This window comes from Magnolia sinica, chromosome 2, assembly GCF_029962835.1.
Source record: "Magnolia sinica isolate HGM2019 chromosome 2, MsV1, whole genome shotgun sequence".
In the NCBI taxonomy this organism is placed as follows: domain Eukaryota; kingdom Viridiplantae; phylum Streptophyta; class Magnoliopsida; order Magnoliales; family Magnoliaceae; genus Magnolia; species Magnolia sinica.
Genome location: NC_080574.1, coordinates 39,292,337 through 39,314,520, shown reverse-complemented (window position 1 = coordinate 39,314,520; position 22,184 = coordinate 39,292,337). Strand labels below are relative to the sequence as shown.

The 22,184-nt window shown below is 37.5% G+C and overlaps 1 protein-coding gene across 3 annotated transcripts; it reads left to right on the top strand.

Moving 5' to 3' along the window:
* The first annotated feature begins 1,395 nt into the window (after positions 1 to 1,395).
* LOC131236993 (serine/threonine-protein kinase/endoribonuclease IRE1a-like) lies at positions 1,396 to 19,926 on the top strand. Of its 3 annotated transcripts, none has more exons than XM_058234595.1 (7): positions 1,396 to 1,692; positions 11,433 to 11,694; positions 12,161 to 13,695; positions 17,260 to 17,432; positions 17,549 to 17,795; positions 17,954 to 18,363; positions 19,520 to 19,641. In XM_058234595.1, exons 1-6 carry the CDS (start codon positions 1,472 to 1,474, stop codon positions 18,315 to 18,317), a joined length of 2,802 nt encoding a protein of 933 aa, XP_058090578.1. In that variant the 5' UTR covers positions 1,396 to 1,471; the 3' UTR covers positions 18,318 to 18,363; positions 19,520 to 19,641. The 3 variants fall into 3 exon arrangements, with proteins under 3 accessions (XP_058090578.1, XP_058090576.1, XP_058090579.1); XM_058234593.1 differs by having other exon boundaries at positions 1,397 to 1,692; positions 17,954 to 18,254; positions 19,520 to 19,926; XM_058234596.1 differs by lacking the exon at positions 1,396 to 1,692 and having other exon boundaries at positions 11,435 to 11,644; positions 17,954 to 18,254; positions 19,520 to 19,926.
* Positions 19,927 to 22,184: the final 2,258 nt, after the last annotated feature.

Sequence of the window (22,184 nt, the reverse complement as noted above, 5' to 3'; positions counted from 1 at the left end):
ATGCACAACACACGTGCCAAAACAGCAAACATGTGAACTATCTAAGCCATTCATCAGGTGGACCTAATTGTGTAAAACGTCACGGTCCAAAGATAAAGGTGGTCCATTCAATAAGCATATCATGATATTAGAAATAATTCGATGTGAAAGAAAACTTCAGTTGTTTTTTCACAAACAAATGTATTCAGTTAATTATGGCCCACCTGATAAGTGGACAGAACTGATTCTCAAGATCAGGAATCTAGATACTAGTATCCTTCCTATGAATGGCTTGGATATTGCACGTTTGTCATGCATGATGGCTAGGATACTGCACAGGTTTGCCAGGTTGACCAGGCTGTGCATTGGCTGACTTGTTCATTTGCCGGGGCTTAACAAAACACAGCTCCAATTAAAGAACTTTGCTAAATGCACACGCAACCATATATGCCAACATAGAGGATAGGTGTAATATCCAATCCATTCATCAGAAAGGTACCACTCTGCAGATTACATATTCCAATAATCGGTTTTATTCACTAATTAGGTGGGCCACAATTAATATAACAAATGTACGGTTATGAAAAAATTAAATGAAGATTTTAATCCTTCAGCTTCTATTTCTAATAAATGTTATTGCACGCCTATGAACAGACAGATGACCTTTATCTTTGGATAGGAAGGGGATTGGTTGGTGCTAGTCACACCAGCAATATAGCTGCTATATTTACATCAGCAAGTTCTGTGGGCCTGATCAAGAGGAAGGTGTTATATCCAAACTGTACATTCATTTGACGAGCACGTCTTAATGCTTGGGAAGGGAAATAAGAAAGATCTAACTATCAAATAGACCACATTGCAAAAGGCAATGGGGGATTGAACGTCTACCATTGAAACCCTTTTTGGGGTTACAGAAGATTTAGAACAATATGAAATTTGCTATTCCTCTTCATTGAGGTCTTTTTAACCTTATGAACAGATTGGATGGAAAATAAATGTTATGGTAAGCCCTGTGAATTGTTTAACAGTGAAAATCATTATCTCCACTGCTATTTGTGGTATGGTCCAAATGATTTTTGGATATGATTATTTTTTGTATATGGCTTAAAATGATGTCTAAAAATAGATGAACGGTGTAGATATAATAAATACATCACTGTGGGCCATGTAACTTTGATCTCATTTGAACCGTTCGTACAACTCGGAGCTCGAGGAGCGTCAATGCTCGTCTTCGCACGACACGTACCTAGATCAACCACATAGCTGGTGTGTGGTACACCAGCCAATCCGCTTCCCTATGGATAGTAAAATCTACGCGGTGGGGTCCACCTGATGGATGGCTTGGATATTGCGGCGGCTGCGGTCTTGCTAACGTACGCCACAGGTACTGTTTCCGTCAATTTTCTTTTGAAAGAGGGACTCCCGTCTTTCTTCCCATATCTATCCTCCATTTCTCCACCCGTCCGACAAACTCCGGAAAAATCCTTTCTTCATGAAATTATCTTCTCTTTTCTTCCTTCTCTTCTCTATCCTCTTATTGTTTTTTAATGGACTTCTGTCCAATTCGATTTCAAGGATCGGCGATGTATCAATCGTTTCTGATGCTGATGGTTCGAAGAATCTCCCCATTCCCGTCGGACCCCCTGCTGGCTCGAAGAATCTCCCCGTTCCCGTCGGAGCTCCTGCAAGTGGATCTCTCTTGTCTCGTCCCATGTCAGTATTTCAGTTCATCTCTCTATAAGAGTATATATGGAATTCGATTTTTGGAACATTTTGGAGGAGTTTATAAATATCTCTACTTTGAAATTATTGTGTTTTTTATTTTATTTTATGCGATTTGATCTTTTGAAGGTGATATTGATTTTTGTGTGTTTTAGTTGAAATAAGAATGTAAGTAATCTGTGAAGATAAATTGGATAATCAATCACTATTTTTGTTCTTGCTTTGTTATGCGCTTTTTATTAGTTTGGTAGTAGAAATGTGCTTTTTGATATTTTTCTATTGTTAAAAAAATGCTCTAAATTCTCATATAAAATGTAGAAAATGGGAGAGGGTGAAGAAAAAAAGAAGAAGATGTTTTTTTTTTTTTTTTTGAAAGATAACTTTGCATTAAAGGAAAAGGAAAAGAAAAACAGGTAAAAGGGACTGCTGAGATAGCAGCACCTAGGAGGCGTTAAGAAACCCAAGATCAACATCAGGCCCATCCATATGGGTAGCCCATTCAGCAATAAGGTCTGCGCTCGGTTAGTACTTACGATGGTACAGACATGATCTGAGGCCCACTGATGTGTTCATGGAATCCAACACGTTGGTCTGATGTGTCACCTCAAAAAGTCCCCAGCCTAAAAAAATCAGTATGATTAAAAACTTAGGTGGGCCATCCCACATGGAAAATATTGAGCTGAAATGCCCACCAATGACTATAGCGAGGCGCCTACCATGTTCTATATATGGAATCTAGTCCATTCAAATACTTGGGCCACAAATCAGGCTATTTTAGGAGTCAGGTGTGCCCCTATGAAATTCAATCGGTGGGGTTCTCTCCCTGCTTATTTCCTTTGCCACGGTCCACTTCAGTTCTGGATCGAGCTTCGTATTCAACCTTGGAGGTTTTTTTGAGGTGACTCATGTAATGGATGCGTTGGATGGTTTCCATATGTCACTAAGCCCCACATCTTGGTGGTACCACCATAAGATTACGGTGGTAGCAACACCACTGGAGTGTGCGCTTACTATAATAAGGTCACTTCCAAAATACTTAAACCAAGCACCAAAGCCGCTCAATTAGAGATGGTTACCAGAAAATTGAAAAGACACATGAAAGAATCAAGAAAAGGTGATAACTGATGATAATTCTCTAAATATCATTTAAAAAAAGTAAAAGAAAAAGAAATAAAAGAAAATGACAATTATGTGGATTAAAAAAATTAAATGCAGAAAATTTTCACAACAAAAGGTCTTCTCCACAAGCTTTCTCTTGGCTTGGCTTAAATGCAGGGGAGAGGTTCAATCTTTATCTATTTAGCAAAGGATATGATTGGAACCAAATATGATTGACATAAACAATGATTCTAATCTTAATTGATTTGATCTTCTATTTGCATAGCTATGTCAAGCGATTGGGGTGCTCATGATTTACAATCCGGCAAACCATTTAATTCAACTCGGAGAAACACTTCGATTATTTATGTGTATCAATCACGTGAAGATAACTAGTTTGGTAGTAGAAATGTGCTTTCTTGTATTGTTCTAATGTCAAAAGTAGTGCTAGAAATTCTAATATCAAAGGAAGAAGGTGGGATTTCTCTACCTGCTTATTCCCTTAGCCATGGCTCACTTCATTTTTCAATCGAGCTTCGTATTCGACATTGGAGGTTATTTTGAAGTGACTCATCTGATGGATGGGTTGAATGGTTTCTATACGTCACTGGGCTCCATATCTGGCCTAGAGGTGGTGCCACTAGAGTGCAACCCATATATAATGGATCACTTCCAAAATACTTAAACCAAGCACCATGGCTGCTCAACTAGAGATGGTTACTAGAAAATTGAAAAACCACACCAAAGAATCAAGAAAAAGTGATAACTAATAATGCTTCTCTAAAAAGGTTTAAAAAAAAAAAAAAAACAAATAAAAGAAAATGAACAAACATGTGGATTAAAAAAATTAAATGCAAAAGATTTTCACAACAAAATGTCTTCTCCAATGGCTTTCTCTTGGCTTGGCTTGAATGCGTGAGAGAGCTTTGATCTTTATCTATTTAGTAAACGATACGATTGGAACCAAATACGATTGACGTAAGTAATGATCCCAATGGATTTGGTCTTCCCTTTGCATAGCTATGTCGGGTGATCAGGGTGCTCACAATCTACAATCTAGCAAACCAGTTGACTCGACTTGAAGAAACACTTCAATTATGTATGCGTATGAAATATGTGAAGATAACTTGAAACAAGCATAACTATAAGTTTGAGCTTCCATGGAAATAGATAGAGAAGGAGACACAAGATTGATTATCGTAACATGATGACATGTATAGGGACACCAATGAATCAATGCACAAAAATATAAGGAGATGCAAGACTTGACAATCCATGCTCTTAAGCAACCATAAATCCCCTCTTACCTCTTTTTATACGTTGCAACTGGGAGAGCCTAAGGGACAAACCATTTCACCTTCTCTTTCCACCCTAAAACTAAGAGAACCATAAACACACCAGCTCACCTTATCTGATGCGGCAACTTGAAGAAATTGAACTTAACTAAATTGATTCTATAAATATGTACCGGTCAGAGCTTCTAATCTTCTTCACAATGCCATAATTGAGCTTTACATACTCTAAAATTTAACAAATAATGAAGGAAAAGCAAGGGTTAAAGGATACCTATGTGGTTTTTTTTTGAAGATGATAACTATGTGGAATTGCTTAACATGAACCCTAAAGCATTGCATTGAAGGGGTTTGTAATGCATCACACCTCTAGAAATTGAAACCCATCGCAAGAATTAAAAATAAATAAATCAACATTCATTCATTAGAATCCACTGTCTTTTGGTCCACATGTATGGCTTTATATAGCCCTAATTACATTAATTGCTGATTTATTGCAAAATCCAATAAGCGAATCCTATCGTTTACACAATTAATGCAATCATCAAGAACCTAATTGAATGTCTGCTCAAGTGACCTAAACAACCCTTTCTAGTTGCTAACAAATAGGTTTTCCTCAAGAAAGAGAAAACAACAAATAAAGAGTCCAAAAATACTCTAACCCTGTGTTGTACATCATGCATATGGAGCTCTATAAACAGCTTTGAGAGTGTTTTGGGCCATACGATTTAGTGAAAACCCTCTCTATCTTTATGGTTTGCATAAAGAACCCAATTCTTTTTGGATTCCTTATGTATCAGCTGTATCAGTATATCTTTGTATTCAGCTGTATGAGTTTATCTTGTTCTATGGTTTTATACACTATACCAAAAATATCAATTGACCGTTAAATAAAGCATGTTAGCTACTTACCTTAATCAAATGGGTATAACGGACATCACGCCATTAAAGAGTCCAATAGTCTCTTCCCATATGCTTGTGCATGGACGTTAAAAACAACAACCGTATGACCAATAAAAACAAAATGACAACTGCATGATATATAGGTCTTAATACCCTGTAGATCATATTAGGTTCTATTTATCATGGAATCTAACAAACGCATGGCCTAGATGTATCCTCAACAAATGATGTATGGCTTGGATGGATCATTTCAAGGCCACATAGAGAGAGAGAGAGAGAGAGAGAGAGAGAGAGAGAGAGAGAGAGAGAGAGAGAGAGAGAGAGAGAGAGAGAGAGAGAGAGAGAGAGCACTCACCTGAGGGCACGGCTCTTATTCCAGAAGCAACTGTCGGTCTGTCACGCTCCGAATCTGGCACCTAGGTGTGCTTGACCCGATATCGCACCTGAGGGCACAGCTCAATATTTCTAAGTTCACAACCCTCCATATAATGTACTATCCATCACATAACATTCAGCTAAAATTTAAATAAAGGGAAATACTAACAAATTCCATTTTATAATTAAAATGTTTCCAAACCAAAATCTACATACAATCATCGTAATCCAAACTTATTACAAATAAAATCCAAATATCAAGAAACTAAAATCTATAACTATCAATAAGTGATCCAAATCCTTAAGGGGCTGTTTGGCATGTGGCGTTAGATGGGATTAGGTGGTATGAAATTGCATTTGGTCCTGTGCATATTCCATCCGATTCTTGGAAATGGCAAGAAGGATTGGATTAATCCTGATATCATATATTCCAGAGCCAATGGTGGATATTGCAAGATTTCTGGTGGATTTTGAAATCCACATTTGTGGGCCCCATATTGATGCATGTGTTTTATCCATGCCGTCCATTCATATGTGCCCTTTGCACGTGACATTCAAGTTGCATATGTGTATAGGTGACCAGCATCAGTTGTGAAATACGGTCCGTTGATTACAATTCCATGGTCCACCAAACGCAGGCTTCACTTAATAGCATATTACCCAATGGAAGAGTTTGATCCCAAATGTGGGATTGGACGGTGAAAAGACTATGGTATTTCTAGACATGTAATCAATGTGCAATAATGGTGTTAATTCCATCTAATGCAATTCCATACCATTTAATACCGTTGTCCAAACAGGCCTTGCTTTGATGAGGTTTCATTAGATAGGGTGTGAGTGCAAAGTCGCTCTCCACTTCTCTCTTGGACATATGAGGAATGTAGTGGGGTTGGGTTGTGGGTGCAAAGTCTCTCTCTCTCTCTCTCTCTCTCTCTCTCTCTCTCTCTCTCTCCCCCCTTGAACATATGAGGAATGGAGTGGGGAGCGTGTGTGGTTTTATAGTTAGAGAGAGAGGGATTAAGGGAGCGGATTGGGGAAACATTTAGGGGTTATGATTTGTGAGAGGGAGGGGTGAGTGGTGGCATCTGGGAGAAGGGTGGGAGTTTACATGTGGGAGCTGTGAGAGAGAAGGGTGAGGGTAGTTATGATTAAGGGAGAGAGAGGTGAGTGGTGGGGTGTGTGTGGGTGTCATACGTCTAGGACACGTGTGAGTGTGTGTATTACGCATGTATGAGTATGTGAGGCATGTGTGTTTGAGTGTACTTGTGTGTGTGTGTGTGTGTGTGTGTGTGTGTGTGTGTGTGTGTGAGGCATGTGTTTGTGCGTGTGTAGTCGTGTTTGTGAGCATGTGGGGCACGTGTGTGTGAGTGTACATGTGTTGTGTACGCGTGTGCATATGTGCACACATGTGTGTGTGTTACGAACGTATAAGTGTGTGTACTTATGCATGCATGGATAGATGGATGGATGGTTGGACATATGTATGTATGTGTGTATGCAGTTGTCGACATGGATTTTTGGGGGATTGGATTGGGGATGATTTCCATAGGCAGTTGTAGAGCATAGTCGAGGTATGCATAAAGAAAGAAAGCACGCCCCTTTTAAGAGGCTTTTATTAATATGGGTTAAAATATATATTTTAGACTATGGTCTGGCACATGCCCTTAATTACATTTCATGGGCAAATACCCTTGATTCTAAGGCAAAACATAAATAATGGCAAATGCATATATCATATGAATGAAATAAATAACTAGAATGAACTTACCATTTGAGGGGGATTAATATAGTCCCATTGTATAAAGGATCCATGAGCTTGTACAAAGTGGAGCCTAATGTTTTAAATATCGAAGATATATCCCACGAAATATCTTGTATCCTACTTGTGCGATACGAAATGCACAGGTAGTGCTAATATATCCCACATGTTTGATTAGGTGAGCATTTCCAATTTTTGTTAAAATTATGTTAAATCAGTGTCAAATGGTTATAAATTCATTGGTTCTTCATGTTTTGCTTGAAAAATCATGGAATTGGAACTTTGACATCGATATCCATTGGTTCTTCATGTTTTTTTTCGAAAATTTTCCTTCAACTAGCTGTCAATTGAGACTAATTTCAAAGTATTTGATGAAATGATCATCACATATACTCTAATTTCGAAATTCAAGCGTAGGTTTGATTTGTGAAAAATTCATAATTTTTCCAATTTCTCCCAAATTGCTTGCGATGTTGCACTCCAAACATGAAATAAAGCATGTACGAGGGTTATCTACTGATTTGTTAAGTACCCGTCAAATTTTGGAAAATAAAATTATTTTTAATTAAAGATTAATAAAAAATCAAAATATTAATTTTTTCTTTGAAATTTCTCTTTAACCAGCTGTCAATTGAGACTAATTTTGAAGTATTTAGGAGTATTTGATGAAATGATCATCACATACACCCTAATTGTTGTGCATTCAATTTGAATATAGTTGCATTACTCCAGTCAAACAACTCATAACTTAGGACCCTATACAAGAAAACCTATTATGTGCAATTTTTATTTTATTTTATTTATTTAATTTTTTTTTTTTTTTGAGATGTTATGATTTAAAAATGTGCATTAATGACTTTTTTAATAATCCTTGAAGTTTCATTGAAAAAGTCAACCATTTTCCCAATGTTTGCCTGTGTTTTTCAAAAAGTGTGGTAAATTACCCAATACAAATGATATATCCCGTGCGATAATCGATACGTATCTGTATCCCAAGGATGCAATATGTAATGCGAAATTAATATTTCAAACACCGGTGGAGCCTTTGAGGAGATATAAGGTGCGTTTGACAGGGCACGGGCCCCTAGGGGTGTAGGCATCAAGCATGACCAACCACTAGGGGGATATAAGCCCTTATGGGGTAAGCCTTGGGCCCACCTAATGCAAGCTGCAAAACCTTTATGATAACATTGTACAGTGTTTGAAATATCGGTATTGCGTTACGTATCGCATCCTTGGGATACATATACATATTGGTTATCGCACGGGATATATCGTTTGTATTGGGTAATTTAATACACTTTTTGAAAAACATAGGATAACATTGGAAAAATGGTTGAATTTTTCAATGAAACTTCAAGGATTATTAAAAAAGTCATTAATACACATTTTTAAATTATAACATATAAAAAAAGTGCACATAATAGGTTTCCTTTGTATAGGGTCCTAAGCTATGCACTGTCTAACTGAACTGATGCAACTATATTCAAATTGAATGCATAGCATTTAGAGTGTATGTGAAGATCATTTTATTAAAAATTCTTAAATACTTAGAAATTAGTCTCAATTGGCAGCTGGTTGAAGAGAAATTTTGAATTTTTAAAAATATTTAAAAATTTTTTAATTAAAAATTATTTTATTTTTTGAAAATTGACAAAGACTTAACAAATCAGTAGATCAGCCCTCATACATGCTTGATTTCATGTTTGGAATGCAATATTGCAAATGGTCTGGGAGAAATTGGGGAAATTTTGGATTTTCCTCAATTTTTCCCAAATTGAACCACCTACACTCAAATTTCGAAATTAGAGTGTATGAGATGATCAATTCATCAAATAGTCTTAAATACTTCAAAATTAGTCTCAGTTGATAGCTGGTTGAAGGAAAATTTCTAAACAAAAACATGGAGAACATGAAGAACCAATGGATATCGAAATCCAAGCTCAAACTCCATGAATTTTTATTTTTTATTTTTGTACAAAACATGAAGAACCAATAGATTGGTAACCATTTGGCACTGATTTAACATAATTTCAACAAAAAAAGGGATAAATTTTTTGAAAATGCTCATTGGATTGAACATGTGGGATATATTGGCACTACCTATGTGTTTCGTATCGCATAGGTGGGATACAAGATATATCATGGGATATTTCTGCTGATATCATTGATATATATATATTTTTTCAAGACACAGGGTGTCCCCACCTCTTTTTTGAAGTGAGACTAATCCCTGTGGATACACGCAATCACCCACAACAACATGTATCAGGTAAAGCCAAGGAGGGGAATCGAACCCTCACCTATAGGGAGCAAACCTATGGTGAAGACCATTGCCCCCCCCCCAATCAAACCACAAAAAGATAAGAGCACAAAGATTTACTTGGTTTGACAATAAGTCTACTTCATGGAGTAACAGTAAAGAGCTTTCACTAAAATGAGAGAAATTAGAAGTATATGTATTGTTTTGTGCTAGGTACGAGACAAACAATATAATGCTATGCCTTGCGTGAGACAGGAAGCCTAGAGCTGTGTCTAGGCAGGTAGGGAGCGTAGAGTTGTGCTCGTGTATGCAATGAGCTTGTAGTCATGACTCTGTGGTAGGGCTGCATTTATGCAATATAATAATGAGGTTAGTGCATGGCATTGCCTATGCATGTAGTTCAATCAACATTTGACTATGTATTGGATAACATGGGAGCAAGTAAGGGGAAATAACAACACTAATGGTGCTCTTTCGGATAGACATTGTATTTCAAGTTGTGGTTTGGCACAAGCCCTTAATTACATTTCATGGGAAAATTCTCTTCATTCTAAGGCAAAGCATAAATAATGGTAGATACATGCATCATATGAATAAAATAAATAACTAGAATGAACTCACCATTTGAGGGGGATTGATATAGTCCCATTGTATAAAGGATCCATGAGCTTGTATAAGGCAGAGCCTTTGAGGAGATATAAGGTGCGGTTGAGAGGGCGTGGACCCCCTCTGGGCATATGCTTCAAGCATGACTAGCCACTAGAGGGATACTAGCCCTTATGGGGTAAGCCTTGGGCTCACCTAATGCAGCTGCAAAACCTTTACGATAACACTATACAGTGTTCGAAATATCGGTATCGCATTATGCATTGCATCCTTGGGATAAAGATACATATCGGTTATCGCACGGAATATATCATTTGTATTGGGTACTTTATTGCACTTTTTGGGATGTGGAAACATTGGGGAATGGTTGAATTTTTCAATGAAACTTCAGGGATTGTTAAAAAATACCTTAATACACTTTTAAATCATAACATCTGAAAAAAGAAGTGCACATAATAGGTTTCCTTTGTATAGGGTCCTAACCTATGCCTGTCTAAATGAACTAATGCAACCATATTCAAATTGAATGCATAACATTTAAAGTGTATGTGATGATCATTTCATCAAACACTCCTTGATACTTTGAAATTAGTCTCAATTAACAATTGGTTGAGGGAAATTTTAAAAAAAATTAATATGTTAATAATTTTTAATTAAAAAGAGATTTTTTTTTTTTTTTTCCAAAATTGACAAGGACTTAACAAATCAGTAAATCAGCCCTCATACATGCTTGATTTCATGTTTGGAATGCAAGATTGCAAGCAATTTGGGAGAAATTAGGAAATTTTCGAATTTTCCTCAATTTTCCTCAAATTGTACCACGTACACTCAATTTTCAAAAATAGACTGTATGTGATGATCATTTCTTCAAATACTCCTAAATACTTCGAAATTGGTTTCAATTGACAAGTGATTGAAGGAAATTTTCCAAAAAAAAATAATCATGGAAAACATGAAGAACTAATGGATATCGAAATCAAAGCTCCAACTCTATGATTTTTCGTGCAAAACATGAATAATCACTGAATTTGTAACCATTTGACACTGATTTAACACAATTTCAACAAAAAAGGGTTAAAATTTTGAAAATGCTCTCTATATTGAACATGTGGGATATTTCGACACTACCTGTGCGTTTCGTATCACACAGGTGGGATACAAGATATATCGGCCCATATCATCGATATTTAAAACATTGGCACTATATGACATGGAGAATGTGTTATGCGTGCCAATTTTGGCTTCACGCATCCATTTAGTTGGCATGTTATCTTTTTTTTGTGACTAATGAATATGACATGGAGATTTTTCTTACATAGTTTTATATGTATATAAATATTCTTTATGTCTCGGTATCTTCGTCCTCACCATCTTGGTATTTTGTCCTTTCTTTTTTATAGTATAAATTCTTACTCCTTTGTATTGTTTGAAACAGTAAGCATCATCCTTCCCTTATTGCTTCCTCGGATGGTACAATTTATTTAGTGGATCTTAATTCTGGGAAAGTCCACTGGTCACTCGATTTAGGCCCTGCACTTTCTTCTTCATATCAGGCTTTTTCTGACCATGGCAGTGATGATGAATTTGGTAATGGAATTGGTGAACAAAATGAATCAAGACCTTATCTGGAAAACTATTTTATTGAAGGTGGGGATGATGGGTACCTGTACGAGCACACAAAGCTCTTTGGTAAAATGGTATGTTTATATAAGAATTATCAAATGCTGATGCATATGTCATGAATGGTGTCTTGTTGTGCCCGTCGACATTTTGGGCCCATTGTTCAATGACCCATATTGTTGATTTGATGGACCCTGGAGATGGACATCCCAAAAATCAACCAGATTAAATCCTAGTCAATCCAATCTTTGGCCTTTTCCTAGGTAATTGTGATATATTTTTTTCTTAACCTTTTTTATTTTTATTTTTTGTAGGCCATTGACTGTAGGGTTAGGATCTTCCAATATGGGATGGGCCACTGCCAGTCATAGTGAGGCCATTAGATCAACTGAGTTCCTCACCTACCGACTGGGTGCATCATCACACGATTTACATTCTTATGCATGAGGACTTGAGAAATCCTCATGTTTGTATCATAATAGAAGTTTTATTTTTTTAAACTGTATTTTGGGCTTCATTGTTGTTTTTCTCTTTATGCTTCAGAGACTCCAGTTGACAGCTAGGGAATATGTTGATCGTACACCACATATATCAGCGGATGGAAGTGTTATCCTTGGGTCAAAGACAACAACCGTATTCATTGTTGATGCCAAAAGTGGAAGAGTAATTCGCACATTTCAACTGACTGACATTCAACCAGTGGTAGGGGTGCAAAGTGATGAAGCGAAGCTAGTTTTGTTCAAGCAAGGCGTGGAAGATTGGATAAAATCCAGTTTTGCAGACTCAAAGACATTTGAGCTACTTTTCATCAAGAGGGAAGATTACACCCTGCAGTGTTTTCATCCTAACTCGAGCAAGATTTTGTGGAACACGACAGTTGCAGAAATTAGTGCTGTTTATTCATGTCAGGGTTTAGGTAAATCTTTTGATGGGCTACCTTTCAATTCAGAGGATCAGCTTGCTTTGGAATATCAAGGTGATTTTGAGATGCCACTACCTTGTGACATACCGGCCATTGTTTACCGTATTTGTGATCGTGATATGGTCTATTTTCGGCTTAATAATCTACTAGAATCTCATCGTGAAGGCGAAGTGCTCCCTTTACCCCCTCCTGAGACTTCAAATCCTTCAATCTTAGATCCTCATGGTGAAAATCAAAGACTGTTCGACGATTTTAAAAACTCACGTGATACTGATAATAATACTCTTATGGAAATAGATGATGCTCATCACTTGAATGTCACAAGCATTCCTGAAGTTATTGGTTGGAGTTATGTACATATTTGTTTCATTTGTCTTGTGGCTGCCTTGGTGGGCCATAATTTTGGTTATAAAGTGACGAATGCTTTTCTCATTCTAGTGCAATCTTGTTTGGTAGCATGGCGTCATTTGATGGGGAATAAAAAAGATAAATCCAATATGCAATTGACTGATTTGAGTAGGAAGCAAGATGGAGTTTCCAAAAGAAAAAAGGCTCGCAGAGTGGGAACCATTAAGAATGGTGTCATCGTTAACAGGCCAGATGAACATACATCAAGTGAAGATGTGAAGAATAGTACGCTTAGAAATGTGGAGACGAATGATTGGGAATCATCGATGAACCTTACAAAAGCTTATGAAGATGGTAAAGGTCGTTGGGTTGGTAAACTTTTTGTGTCCAATATTGAAATTGCTAAAGGAAGCAATGGTACAGTTGTCTTTGAGGGAGTTTATGGCGTTTATGAACGTCCCATAAAAGTTGCTGTCAAACGCCTAGTGCTTGCCCATAATGATATTGCTTTTAAAGAGATTGAAAATCTTATGGCATCTAGTGAGCATCCAAATATTGTTCGGCTGTATGGAGTGGAGCGGGATTTGGATTTTGTTTATCTTTCGCTGGAGCGTTGTAGTTGCAGCCTTGATGATTTGATTCAAGTATGCTCAGAAAATTCATCAGGCCCGTTATTTTGTAAAACTCTGGCTTCAAACTCTATTAGGGAATACAGTGTTCGGTTGGACCTGATCCAGGGAATCAACAAGGATATTGAACTGTGGAAAGCAAATGGATATCCTTCATCCCTTCTGTTAAAACTGATGAGGTTAGTTGAAGCTTGAAGGGATTCCTTCTTATTTATTTAATTTATTTTTATAACTCGATTCAGTTTTTGGAGCCCAGATAACAATTGCTATATTTTGCTATTAATCTTGTCACAATCTAGCAAAAGGCCTAAAGGGGCGATGGAAGTAGGCATATTTGCTTTTTCCCAGGAGGCATTGGGATCAAGTGGAGCCACTTCCTATCTCCATCTGGTCTTGATCAGAATGTGATATGGTTAACGATAATGAAGTTGCAGTATACTGTATGATGATATGATTCTGAATATCGAAGTTGTGCTAGGTGTCCATGATCAGATTGTTCCCTTCTTGTTTTATGCTGTGTGCATTTGAATTACTTCTTTAACCATATTTCTCAATAGGCTAATTCAATAGTAGACGTGCTTGCAAAGGATGGTGTTGATAGATCTGAGTTTGCCTAAATCCTATCGATTATCTTAATGGATATCTTTTAGCCTTGTATTTCTGTGTTTGCCTTGAATAAAATTTGTCTTTGCTTATCAAATAAATAAAATAAAATAATGACAATGATAATATTTTCGGCCTTTACTAATCACTGTGTTTGTCGATGGTTAAATGTATCATGCATGTGACTGTATTTACATTTATTTTTGGGCATGCATGGAGCCATGTGAAGTCCTTAGTTTTGTATGGCGTCATTCATATCGATCCACACACTTGCATTTGTTTGCTAATGCATCCGCTGAGTTCGTGATTCATTGCCACATGAATTACTTTCTCTAATTCAATAAAATTTGTCGAGTAATGGTTGCATCGCCTTGTATTACTGTTTTTTCCTTGAATATAATTTATCATTGCTTATCAAATAAATAAATAAATGATGACAATGATAAGATTTTTAGCCTTGTTTGACTAATGACAATTTGGGTGTGTTTATGGATGCTTAAATGCATCATGCATGTGACTACATGTACATTTTTCTCGGGGCATGCAAGGACCCGTGTGAAATCCTCACTTTTTGAATGTTGTCGTCCTATGTCCATACACTTGCATTTGTTTGCTAATGTTACTTGCTGCATATCTGCTGCATCGCTGTGTGAATTGTTTTCTCTAATCGATATTGTAGGTTTACTAATATTAATAAGAAAATTGCCGTTAAACAAGTTACTACCATTAATAAATAATAAAGCTATATTACCCTCATAGTAATAACTTTTTCTGTATAAACCTAGGACATCCCATGTTATCTAAATCTTCGAGCATGAACTATTATTTTCCTTTAGAGCTGAAACAATGATGGTATCAAAACCTTATATAATACTGAATATCTTGTCAGATGACTATTCTATTTTCATGGAAAAAAGGTCTGTGCTTTAACCTTTGAATAACATCAAAGAGAATTTGTGGCTATTAATGTCCAGTCCCGAATCTATCCTTCATTGGAGATTCCAATTTCATCACCAAGTTCATGTAAGCTTGTTATCATTGTCTCATGCTTGTTAATGAAAATATGCTCAAACTACGCTAGATTCGGGTACCCATGGTTGCTTCGATGGAGCTGCAGTTCAATTAGTTTCTAATAGATATCGTCCAACCCAAGGTCCAGCCTTCCACATGAGCATGGGAAGCACCATGCTTTTAGATAGTTTGTGAATAATGCTGATAATTACACAATGGGCATCACTCTCCAATATTCTATTAATTCTCTCGCTCCATAAGCTTTCATAGTGTGGGAAAAAGTAAATGTTCAAAAGGACCCCTCATTTTTGTATCAATATAAAAACCTTCATTGCTTCATTGCCCCTTTGACAGCCTCTAATGAATCCATGAATTTGCAGTTGGTTTGGAATCCACAATTTCTGTTGGAACATGAAGAAGAATACCTTTCAGAGAAAAAAGAAAAAAGAAAAAAATGAATCAGAAGAATTACTACATCTGTAATGAAAATGAACATTTGATGAACAGTTGTTTCGTTGCGCTCATGCTTAGGGATTAGTTATATACAGTGTTTGAAGTATCAATGTCGCTACAAGTTTCACTAGCCAGGGATATGGAAACGATATCGAATCAGAAGAATTACTACATCTGTAATGAAAATGAACATTTGATGAACAGTTGGTTCGTCGCGCTCATGCTTAGGTATTAGTTATATACAGTGTTTGAAGTATCAATATCGCTACAAGTTTCACTAGCCGGGGATACGGAAACGACATCGATATCGCTGATAATTGAAAATGCGGGAAAACATGGGAAAAATGGTAAAATTTTCAGTGAAACTTCAGGAGATGCTAAAATATACATTTGAATAGTTAGGAATAAAAAGTTTGCAAAAAGAATGTATACACTGTAAGTTTCCATTTAATGGGGACTTAAAAGCATGTGTGGTCGTAAGAAACAGTCTAACCATCCTATCCATCCCATCTAACCATCCAATCATCCGTCCAACCTTCCATCAATATTGCAAAATATCGGCAACTCATGATATTTTGCCAAAATATCATCAACAACTGGAAAGGAAACGAAAGATTGTGGTCTTTATATTGTGCATGTTGTGATAACGATAATATTGAGATATTATCAATATTAGCAATGGCAAATTGAAAATTGCATTCAACAATGTGCTCATAAAAAATGAAATTATTATTGAAATAAACAAACTTTCTGTGATGCAAGCGTTACTTATAATATCTTTACGTTGGTGATATTATTGAAATATCGTTGATACACTTGTGATGCAAGCGTTACTTGTAATTTACGCAGTTGAAAATATTGGCAATATCGATACATTGGCAATATAAGCAACGCCTATAATTTACACAATTGAAAATATAGGCGATACATTGTTGATGCCTGGAATTTCTAATAGTACTGGTGTTATCGGTATCACTATCAGTGTCATCGGCATCGCCAAGCTGGAGATAACAATAATATCGGAGATAATTCAAACAATGGTTATATATGGGTAGGGAAGCCTCTGAACCACCAATTAGTTAATGTTCAAAATTTTGGGTTTTGTTGCTAGCTAGAAGTCCATTGTTCTTGTGTCAGCAATAAGCATTACTTTCAACGTATCTCCAGTTGGAGAGGATCTGAGCTACCTCCCTATCCAGAATTCAATAGAAAATTGAAGGAGGGAGGGCTGCCTCTGAACCACCAATTGGTTAATGTTCAAAATTTTGGCATTAGTTGCTAGCTAGAAGTCCATTGTTCTTGTGTCAGCAATAAGCATTACTTTCAACGTATCTCCACTTGGAGAGGATCTGAGCTACCTCCCTAGCCAGAATTCAATAGATAATTGAGGAGGGAGGGAGGGCTGGTGCTCACCCATCCATATCTGAAGTCCTTCCCAGCTGATGACTCTCCTTCTCTTGGCTTCCTATTATTCTACTGTTGGAAGACTGCTTAACAGCTCTCCGAAGTGGGGAGAGGAGTCACCAACATAGATCATTATGGCTGATCTCTCTCTCTCTCTCTCTAAAAACCTTATCATTGATGTTAATTTCTTCACTTAACATTTGGTTTTTCCATGTGTGCTGGATTGATTTATACTTGTCTTACTTTCTACTCTCAACTCTCATTTGATGCAGGGATGTTGTTTCTGGGCTTGCACACTTACATAAAATGGGAATCATACATCGGGATTTAAAGCCTCAGAATGTGTTAATAAGTGGTGAAGAATCTTTACGTGCAAAACTTTCTGATATGGGTATAAGCAAGCGCCTTCATGGGGACATGTCTTCTTTTGGCCATTATACTGGAGGTAGAGATACATGTTAAATCTCAGTAGTTCTGTTATTGATGTCTTCTAATGGTATAAAAATATTGGAATGTTCACACGATCACAAATCACTACATTTGGTTAATGCTTATTTGCAGGCTGTGGCAGTTCAGGGTGGCGAGCACCTGAGCAACTTCTGCAGGGGCGTCAAACGCGTGCAGTGGATTTATTTAGTTTAGGCTGTCTCCTTTTCTCATGCATTACCGGTGGTAAGCACCCATTTGGTGAATCTCTTGAACGTGATGTAAACATTGCCAATAATCATGTCGACCTTTTCTTGGTGGAGCATATTCCAGAAGCTGTACATCTTTTCTCCCATTTGTTACACCCTGACCCGCAACAGAGGCAAGAAAACCTTCTTTATCTGCTTTCTTGAATTACTAGTGTGTTTGATTGTTTTCATTTCTAAGATTGTATTGTTGGTTAGTGGTGAAGAAAGAAAAAGAAAACGAAAAAGAAAAAATGGTTGTGCTGTTGATAATGCTCTTTAAAACTGTTGCCAGGCCAAAGGCAAAGGAGGTATTGCATCACCCTTTCTTTTGGAATTATGAGAAACACCTTTCTTTTCTGCGGGATGCCAGTGACAAGATAGAGTTAGAGGATGAGAGTGAATCTGATATTCTGAAAACAATAGAGAATGTTGCACCGATTGCTTTAGGTGGGAAGTGGGATGATAAGATGGAAGCTGCATTTATTACAAACATTGGTCGCTATAGACGTTACAAGTATGATAGCACTCGTGATCTGCTACGTGTCATTAGAAACAAGCTTAATCATTATGGAGAGCTTCCAAATGATGTACAGGTTTGTATTCTCACATCAACAAGAACATGTTTGCAATCTCTTCTTTATCAAGCTCCAAGTTGAAATTGTCCGCTTCTTAATTTCAACTTGGACCAGAAAGACTTTACAGGTACTTATGTCATTGAACTTGTGGTGGTAGTTGCTTCCAAGGCTTTGCTACTGTAGGTGGTTGGAGAGTATAGATTGTTAAAGCAGCGAGTCGTATCTTTGTTTTTGTGCTTTCTTTCGTAGCCAGTCATTCATGTCATTTATGCAGTAAAAAACAAATACTCCTTTCCTTACAAGGTTTATCACACAACAAATCAGGGGAGAAGGATGGGGTGCATGGTGTGCCGTAACGGCTGTTATGGGGCCGTAAAGGCCGTTATGTAAAGGTAACGGTGGCAACCATTACACGTTATGGGGTCATAAAGGCCGTAACGGCCTTTACGGAAAAAATGACTCGTAAAGGCTGTTACAGCACACCAATTCAGCCCATTATACCCCCCATAGAGGCTGCAATGGTCCATTATCCCATTATGCCCACCTGTAAAGGCTGTAACAGCCCCATAACGGTCCATTAAGGGGCCGATACATGTTTTTCCGGAATTTATTTATTTTTTTTAAATAAAAAAAGAGACCGTAACAGCCGTTACGGGGGCTGTAATGGCCGTTTTAGCCCGTATCAAAAAGGTAACAATGGCGGCCATTATGGACACCATTACCGTTATGGAATACCTTGATGGTGTGGTCCATGGGATTGCTGAATTAGTTTCTATCCACTACTTTTGAATGGTGGAAATGGTGTACCAACCCATGAAATGATGGGGACCTATTGTGTAATGTGTGGGTATCAAATCTGTGGTCGGATCCTAGTTTTTCCTTCAATGGTAGTTTGTGGACCAAGCTGGTTGTGTAATAATACCATACCAGTGTGGACTGCCTTTAGTCATGGTCTTTATCTCCAACCAGTATCATCAGCACTCATGTCTTGTCTTGAGACTCTTCACAATGTAGCTATTCTTGAGTTGCTCTAATACAGTAGTATTTGTCCCCTCGGCCATACAATGAACATCAGTTTGCAAGTTTTTTTTTTTTTTTTTTTTCTGGTGTTTAATCATATTGTGGTTATTGTCTTTGTTATTGAGATGGTTTTCATGGGTTAAACATTATCTGTATTGAAAACATCATCATGCTCTTTAACGACATTTTTGTACTTCATCATTATTTTTTCCATTTCATTTCATATACTGAAATCAGTTTCGGTTGTCTGATTGATATCTCAGAAACTTCTTGGACCAGTTCCCGACGGATATTATGGCTACTTTGCAAGTCGATTTCCGAAGCTCTTAATTGAAGTATATAAAGTTGTACATAGATACTGGAGGGAAGAGAAATGCTTTGAGAGGTATTTCAAAGGCGATTCTCTTTAAGACTTCCTAAATATATTCAAAGCTCTGAAGCTCGCCATTGGCTTTGAATGGAAGATTGAAACACGGGGGAATCTTGAATACAAATGTATTTATACTCTTAGTCTAGTGGTATCCTTGTAACAGTCATGTACATGCATTTGTATCATGCTCAGCCAACAGCTTTTCATGTAACTTGCCTATTTAAATGAATGCAATAATCTAATTGCACTTGGGTATGAATTTAAAATGAAAATAATCACAGCTGGAGCTGGTAACATTCACGTGTAGCAATTGTTACGTTCTTGTTGTTGCATGTTTGTGGATTTACATCTGTGGTGCTATCCAATGCTTTGGCCAAAAGGTTGTATGGTACCATTTAGATGTTCGGTTTATACGAGAGTGGCGACATTCATGGGTATGTTTTCTTCTTTTTCTTGGTTTCTTGTGAATCATTGATGTGTTTTCTTTATTTCTCTGTCGCCATTATTCTCATGCTCTGTTGTGACTGTAACTTTAAACGCTTGGTTTCTGTGGTGGATGGGTTGGAGGATTGTAGGATTATCTAGAGGATACCAAACAATGTAGGGCCCACCCATGTACAGTGATGGGTACCACCATGGATAGGGTGTGGCCTTCCATTGGATGTTGGAATATTCAGCATTTTCTTTGTTATCTTAACCATTTATTTGTAGGCCACCATATTAGATGGTCATCATTTGGGCTGGAAAGAGCTCCCCATCCATGATGGGGGACCAACATATCTTACATACGTCACGGTGGGCGCCACAGAGTCCTGTCACGACCCACGCGTGAAATGTCAATCGGAACCGTCTATCTAGTGGGCCTCACAAGGGATGTATTTGTTGTCACTGATCATAAGGCATCCACATTCATTCTAGATCCCATCATTGACATGGTCTGGATGCAGCAGAAACATGGGGGCCTACGGTTGGTTTATTGGAGCCATTGATATGAAGGTCCCCACCAACAACGGACCGACCATGCGATGTCTCATTGGTGGACATGTCTTTGCATGTCAACAATGGAAAGGTTAGAGTAGAGCAATTGAAGAGATTTCTATCCAATCACAATGGCTAGAAAAAACCAACCCATGGGCCCTGCATTTACAAGCTCATTGCGTATTAGGGAAGTTCCATGTTCTGTCATAAAAGGGAATCGACCTGACATGGTGAGTCAGTGTCGAGTTTTGTTGGTTTCATTTGAATTTTCAAGTTCTGTCTAGGGGTGGCATTGACCCACGGGTCTAACCCACTTCTCAGGTGGGTCTGGGCCAAGCTAAATTGGAAGTGGTTCAGGTTGGGTTTAGAAAATGCGGTCCATTTCATATTTCTAAAACTTGATATGTTGAATTAACATCATATATTTTTACAGACAGGCCAAAAAGTCTTGACTACTTTTGGGCAAACTGAATTAACACGTTTATTTCAATAAATCATGTTTTATTAAAATAAATAAATTAAAGAAAAAATTAAGGCTATTTAAAAACTAGAAATTGGTGATTGCAACCCATTGATAGCATTGAGCAGCAAGTGAAAACTTCTTTTAGTAGACCTTATGAACAGGTTGCAACATCACGGTGGCTCCTAGGAGGGTTTCAACGGTGAATTTCTTTATCGCAGCTGCTTCCTATGGTGCGATCCACTTGAACACTGGACCTGCATAATTTTTAGACTCGTACCCAAAAATGATCAGAAAAAAAAAAAAATTAAAAAAATGAATGGACAGGGTGGATAAAACCCATACATCACGGTGGGGCCCACAGTTCCAGTAGGTTGGCCCCACCATAACAATTGTCTGGTGCAGTAATCAACAACCTCTTGGACAGGTTGGATTTTGCGGATACATGAAAGATTCAAATCTATCCACTGAATGGACAGTAATTTATAGTCCAACCTGTTGGACTTGAGAGTTGAGACCTCTTTTTTAATATATCTAAATAGGAAAAGAGAGATCGAAAACACGACTACAAAAATGAGCCAGCTAAATCCACATCTCCTCATAAATCAGATGTCCTTTTTCGGAGCCACCCCATTTTCGTGCCTTTAGATTGGATAGCATGTAAGAACTTTCGGTTGAGTGGGTCATCATAGATTGGTAGTCTTGATTAAATCAGATCGAATCCAGACGTTGGATCTCAGGTAGGAAATGGGAAACTCCAATCATATCACTATCACAATCACAATCACAATCATCCGATGGGGCTACGCCATTGATTTCGCTCCTAACCAAAATCTTCTTTGATTGAATTATCTTAACCAACCAATAAATAGCCTTTTCCTCAATGCAACGTTTGCTATGTGTTCATTGGGCTAGGATAAACCAATATGTGACCCGCAACATAGACTTTCAAAAGAGATAAAAGGGTTCACACTGGCCTAGGCATGGTCCATCCATATATAGTGGGACCCAACAAACCAATGGTCTTAGTTCTTGATCACTAATTGACGCAGGGATGGACGTGATGAGGTCGATCACCGTCTTTTTTTTTTTTCACACACGCGCACACACTCCTACACAC

What these genes read in the sequence shown, in the direction of transcription:
- LOC131236993 (XM_058234593.1), top strand. Translation starts at nt 1,472, where the DNA reads ATGAAATTATCTTCTCTTTTCTTCCTTCTCTTCTCTATCCTCTTATTG. An exon ending in TCTCTCTTGTCTCGTCCCAT is followed by an intron (nt 1,693 to 11,432) that starts GTCAGTATTTCA and finishes TGTTTGAAACAG; the next exon opens with TAAGCATCATCCTTCCCTTA. An exon ending in TTTTGGCCATTATACTGGAG is followed by an intron (nt 17,433 to 17,548) that starts GTAGAGATACAT and finishes GCTTATTTGCAG; the next exon opens with GCTGTGGCAGTTCAGGGTGG.